General features: G+C 40.7%; 1 protein-coding gene across 1 annotated transcript in view; it reads left to right on the top strand.

The window, feature by feature from the left end:
• LOC117950027 (BMP/retinoic acid-inducible neural-specific protein 3-like) overlaps positions 1-6,000 on the top strand; it is a 46,261-nt gene that overhangs the window by 16,481 nt on the left and 23,780 nt on the right. The window contains exon 2 of the mRNA XM_034880691.1: positions 218-579. Coding sequence (XP_034736582.1) covers positions 359-579 — 221 coding nt within the window. The 5' untranslated portion in view covers positions 218-358. The remainder of the gene's footprint in view (positions 1-217; positions 580-6,000) is intronic.

Raw genomic sequence — 6,000 nt, 5'->3', positions numbered from 1 at the left:
CATGTGGAAACTGCAGCATGTTTTAGGGGGTAAAAATTTAGGCGAGAAAATCATATATTTTCCAGTGAATTTCAAGAGTTAAACAATTACCACTGTTAGATTCTAGCTGCCACATGATCTGTTAACGTTTGTAATATTATAAGGTTTCTGTCTACCCTTTATTGTGGGATGTGGGTGTTTGTATGTTTCCTTACACATTGTGTTTGTTTTTCTGTAGGTGTTCGGGGGGCGTTGAGGTGATGCATGTCCCCCGATCATCCCAGTGGAGGAGCCAGATAATGACAAGTGGCTTTGGCTGCTGAACTCCACCCCCCCCAACATCACCACCCTCATCCCTCCTTGGCTCCCTCCATCTCTGATGGCTCTATGGGGCGTCGTCAGTCTCAGCCTTCACTGCTGGGTGTGTTTACGGTCTACGGTAACAGCAGCAGCAGCAACAGTCAGCCTCCCCAATGACAAGCCCGGGGGCCCCCTGGACTGGCTCCTGTCTGATAAAGGACCTTTTCACCACTCACCAGAGTACATTGACTTTGTGGAGAAGAACCGACAAGGCTTCTCCACTAGATACAAGATAAACAGGTGAGGAATGACATCAGTAGGGAGAGGCACTTCACATTGTTTTACTCATGCTTTTTCACTACTCCTATTATATAAATGACAAATCACCCAGCAGCCACATCCAACGGTCTCCATGCTTGTCCTTTGAAAGATCGACTGCGTGTAAATAGAGGCCACATACAGAATCTGATTATGTTCATGTGTTTACATATTCAGATGAGTATAACTCACAAAGTCGCAGTGTGTTGTCCTCCGCATTTATCTCTATAGGCGCAGCCGTGCAAAGCATTCTGGTAGTATCGCGGGGACTTTGGAGAAGCGGGATGTCATGTTGCCCGCCACTCATTTGCATAAAGTTGAATCCAGTCAACCTTGCCACCAGCCACAGCTAACATTGGTTTCCTTTTTATCTGAGCTAGCATGGTACTCAGATGTGTTTAGAACAAGTCAGTAATGGTAGCTGACCAGGTACTAGTTTGTGTTAGCTCACTCATATTACTATCGCAAACTAATCAGACTAACACATCAAGCTCTAGATGCAAAGCCATTTCTTTTCAGGGAATAGTTAAGTCCAGTCTTGTGTCTGTAAATGTGAAGCGACAGTACAGCTGCCGGCCAGTTAGCTAGGCTGGAAACAGGACACTAGCCTGGCTTGGCCCGGGCAAAAACTAACAAAATTGGCCTGTCTGTGTCTAAGGCTTTTGTTTCTTTAATCTGTAATAGAAATAACTACTTTAAATGTAGTTACCACAGCATTAGCACAGTTAACTGTTTACAACCACAGCTGCCCAAAAGGCCGAGGAACTCCAATATAGCTATCAGACACACTGCAATGATTTTCTACTGGAATTTCATTAGAATTACTTTCATTGTGTGTATGTCCAAGTTTTGCTTTGGGGGGGAAACATTTTGCACGAAGGATCTTACAGTATAAACCTAATCATTATCAGTATTAGATGTTGAAAGAGAGAATGCATGTTTTCATTCATGCTGAAAGTTTCCTTTATACCGCAAACCTGAAATTTTGAAGTAAGAGAGAAATATAGATTTAGCAAGGTGTTCTTCATAATTCATGGGAACCATGAATGTCAGCAACCTCAAGCCCACCCAAACTATGTTTTTATCTGGACCTTATGAAAGCACTCTAGTGAAAATGACAATTTTTGCAATGGAATGTGCTGCAGTTAAATCAGTTAAAGTTAAATTAAATGATAGGAGGAATAGGAGGAATAAATGATAGGAGTGAGCTTGGTAGAATTAACATAAACGTGAACATGTGTTGTGATATGTTGGTTTGGAACATTATTATTATTACTGTTCACCATTACATCTCCTTAAGTAAATACTGTATCATAGAAATTCCTTTAACTAGGTAAATACCGTACATATCCACACTCCTTATATTTCTGTATTTATAGTCCTACTCGGATATTTGTACACTCTTGCAACTGTAACATATATTTTCTCTTCATGGATCAATAAAGTATTTGTGATTCTGATTGAAGTTGTGGACAGGATTATTACTAGGGCTTTTTATGGTACAGTAACAGCATATATGATGATGTTTTCATAGCTCCAGAAGGCTTTTATTAGCAGCGCATTTGCTTTTCCTTGAAAATGATGTAAGGGAGAAATTCAAAACATATATTAGAGCACACAGTGGACACTGCCTAATGAAAACCATATTCATGGTTATTCAGATTGCATTAGTTGGCCTGCAGTGTCGTACAGAACAGGTTTCTCACAGCCGATGTTCACTATATGTCTGGCACATGCCTTGACAGAATCATGATGTATTTCATCCAGACACCTTGCTATCTGCTGGCTGTACATCACATCCTGCTGTCTTCGAAACCCTCAGGGAGTCACCTGATCAGGTGGTCAACTGAAATATGTTGATTAGCTCTGGAATAAAAAGATGATTTGTCATGACAGCGACACAGTCTGAGGCATCGGCATGCAAGCAAAATTAATGAAGATTGTGTCATGAATCATATCCGTCGTCGTTTGGGAGGATGTTGTCCAGGCTCCTGGAAATAGACAGACAGGGTTCCTGACATGTATGGATCGGTGCAAGGATGCTTTATGGTTTCTGTGATAGGTTGCCGCGCTAGAGCTTTTTAATATTTCCTTCTCTGGCAAAAGGCAGCAATCCATTGGAGCTTTGCTGCATGGGCAGCAAGATTAATAGTCTTATCATGTGGCCAAGTGATTAGTGAGCTCTTAGTACTTATTACTCTGCATTATCACAGAATCCCCTGAGAGGCTTCTGTCAGCTGCAAGGTTGTGTTTAAGGCTCTCTAGATTAACACAATGCGGCATTGATTAATAGTGATGATATTAAAAGGAAAAACGGAAAAAGTAAATAGTGTGTAAATCTTCTTAAATTGAATTTACTTGGATTCAGTCCCATTCAATTTCAGAAATACAATCTGACGAATATATAGCGGTGGCTTCTGTTTTGTCAAATAATAGCTCTCCTTTAGTGCATGTGCTGGTGGGATGAAATGTGGGGGTGATAATTTTTTGCTCATAAAAAAACCAGTAGGGTTGTTTTATTAGAGAAAGTGGGCTCACTGTGATCTCTCAAGTGGGCCGGCATAATGCTTCTGCTGTGCAACAGAGGTCCTTACATTTCCAAATCAAGCTCTAACCCCCACGTACAAACAAGAGAGAAAGGGATCCTCCGTGGCAAAGATACCTGTACCATTCTGTCTTGTAAAAGTAAAAAAAAAAAATCTCTTTCCACTACTCCACAGGTTGAAACTGTGTTTGATAAGGAAACATCAGCCTTTGGTTGAACTGCTCACAACTCAGAGAGTTTCTTTTTTTTTGATAAATAGCAGAATAATACATTTTTCTTTTAGTTTGACACAATATGCTGAAACATCGGTGCTTTAGCAGCTGTGCAAGGCAAACTGGCATAGTGATGTGCACTGTAAGAACCAAAATTTAATTTTAATTAATTAAATTTTAATTTACTTATTAATCCCCAGTGGGGAAATTACAATTTACACTCTGCGTACATACTTTTTATTAGTCATCACACACAGGCCTGAAATACACACACATGCTCAGGACCTACACATGCACTAATGGAGAGATGTCAGAGTGAGTGGGCTGCCAGCTGAACCAGCACCCTCAGTGGTTGGGGGGGTGTGTGCCCAGGAGGTGAAGTGGCATCTCTCCAGCCACCAATCCACACTCAGTGCTTTTTTGGTCCATATGGGGACTTTAACCAGTGACCCTCCGGTTCCCAACCCAACGCCCTACGGACTGAGCTACTGCCACCACTTTATTGGTTACAAGATAGATTTTTAGTCCATGTTTGATTAAATGTGTTTGTGTGTGCGTGTGTGTGTGTGTGTGTGGGGGGGGGAGCGTTGATCACCTCAAGTTTTAGCCAACCGGAGCAAGTATGACATGCCCACCCTTTAACTTTATCAAACAATATCAGCCATCTGATGTAAGAGCCACTTCAAGCACAATGAACAACATCAGCTTTCCTCAACCCCGGGGGAGTCTGCAGGGGCTCTGAAGAGGGTTGAGGGGAGTTTTAGTTTTAGAGCGGACCCCCTCAGCGCTGCTTCTCAGCACCCCACTGCTAGATTACTACTGATGTGTTTTGTCCCTTTTCTGCTTCTGAAATTCCCTCAGAGGTTTTGGCATCTCCAAGTTGCTCCTTGTGGTAAAGAAAAGCTGGTAAGGGAAGGATGATACATAGTAGTTGTTAATCCTAAAGAAACTTTTCCTCAGCTGTACATCAGCCATAATATCAGAGAAAGTCATAAGTCATAAGAGACATTATCCCTTGAATCAGCTGCGTTAACGGCGCAGTTTCTACTTTAGTTCTCACTTTTATTAAAATATTTAATGCTGCAGGCAACTGCAGGCAATTTTTCTATAGTTAAGCTGTCTCCATAGTTTGATTCAATATTGTGCATTAAAGTTTATATAGAGGGGAGCCTCATTTTGGTTTCCATTTTCCTCGTCATATCAGGGTTTAGCTACACTATTGACATGGATAGATGGCAGTGTCAGTCGGTCGGTTGGTTAATCGGTCTACCACTTTGGCTCAGACAGAAATATCTCAAAAAAATTGGATTGATTGCCATATTAGTTTGTAGAGAGATTCATGGTCCCGACAGGATGAAGCCTACTGACTTTGGTGATCCCCAGACTTGTCTTCTAGCACCCCCATGAGTCACTGGTTTCATTTAATCCTTGAACTTCCCATATGATCAGGTCACATGTTTTATTTGTCCAATAATTTGGTTCAAGACCAAATATCTGCATAATAAATGACAATGCTATCAGCCGCTGATGTACTTTGTGTTTAGTGCTACTTAGCACATGTTAGCATGGTAACACACGAAACTAAGATGGTGATTATGGTAAACATTATGTTAAGCTCTTAATCATGCTGACTTAATGCCATGTCAAAAATCTAAAAAATAACCCATTAAATATGCATTTTTAGTGATCTGCTTTCTGACTGCTACTAATAACAGTAACAGTTTGAGTAACACTCAAACTGTTGTAAATGATAATTTTTGACTTTCCATTTTCATTTTGTGCAGAAATAGAGGACAGAGGTTATTGAAAGTGACAGTCTTATTTTCTGGTCTGGTCTTACTCATGTGAAGTCCTTTGCTAAATAATAAATGCTTGAGGACTTAGGAAGATGGATCACATGAATCTGAGCTTGGAATTACAGTGTTTGAGCTACCTTAGCAATGATGGAGTAATAAATTCCCACCATGTTAGCCCTCTACTTAATGTCCCACCTTACTGATTGAATTTAATCGGATTTTTAGCAAGGCAGGAAGGAAATGAAAGGAAGGAAATGAAAGATGGTTTGTGTTCTTGTGTCTGTGTGTGTTTTGGCTAGTCAGTGGAGGGCATACCCATTGCTTCCAGTGCAAACACAATGTGGGCCTTCCGCCTTAGCCACCTGCCACAAGAAACACTGCCAAGGGAAAGCAGCCATATTCACCAGGGTGAAGGCAGGAGGGTTGACGTGTATTTGGCCGCGTTGTGAACATATTGCATTTGGATAATCATCAATGTGATTATTTTTTTATTGCATAATAATTAATTACACACCTCATTTAAGTGGGGAAAATGCTTTAAATAGTATAAAACTATTTGAACATTAGGCCGCATGCCATCAAATGTGGATACAACAACAGACACACAGTAAATTATGTATGTATAATATATAATCCTACTTAACTAGTATCAGCTCAATGTATTTAAGATATCACATGCCTGCAGAAAAATGGGCCCTGTAACATATTCCATTATTAGATATGTTACTGATGTCTCTCTTTTGTCAAACCTCCACAACGCTGTGTCGGTGCTGGAGTATGGTCTGGCTTAACTATTCTGGGATATGGGGGAAAAACACTCTGGATTGTTGGTAGTTCTTTTGACGAATCA

The sequence above is a fragment of the Etheostoma cragini genome, chromosome 9 (genome assembly GCF_013103735.1).
Source record: "Etheostoma cragini isolate CJK2018 chromosome 9, CSU_Ecrag_1.0, whole genome shotgun sequence".
Classification (NCBI taxonomy): Eukaryota; Metazoa; Chordata; class Actinopteri; order Perciformes; family Percidae; genus Etheostoma; species Etheostoma cragini.
The sequence above is the reverse complement of the archived record's forward strand: the minus strand, read 5'-3'. Positions and strand labels throughout refer to the sequence as shown.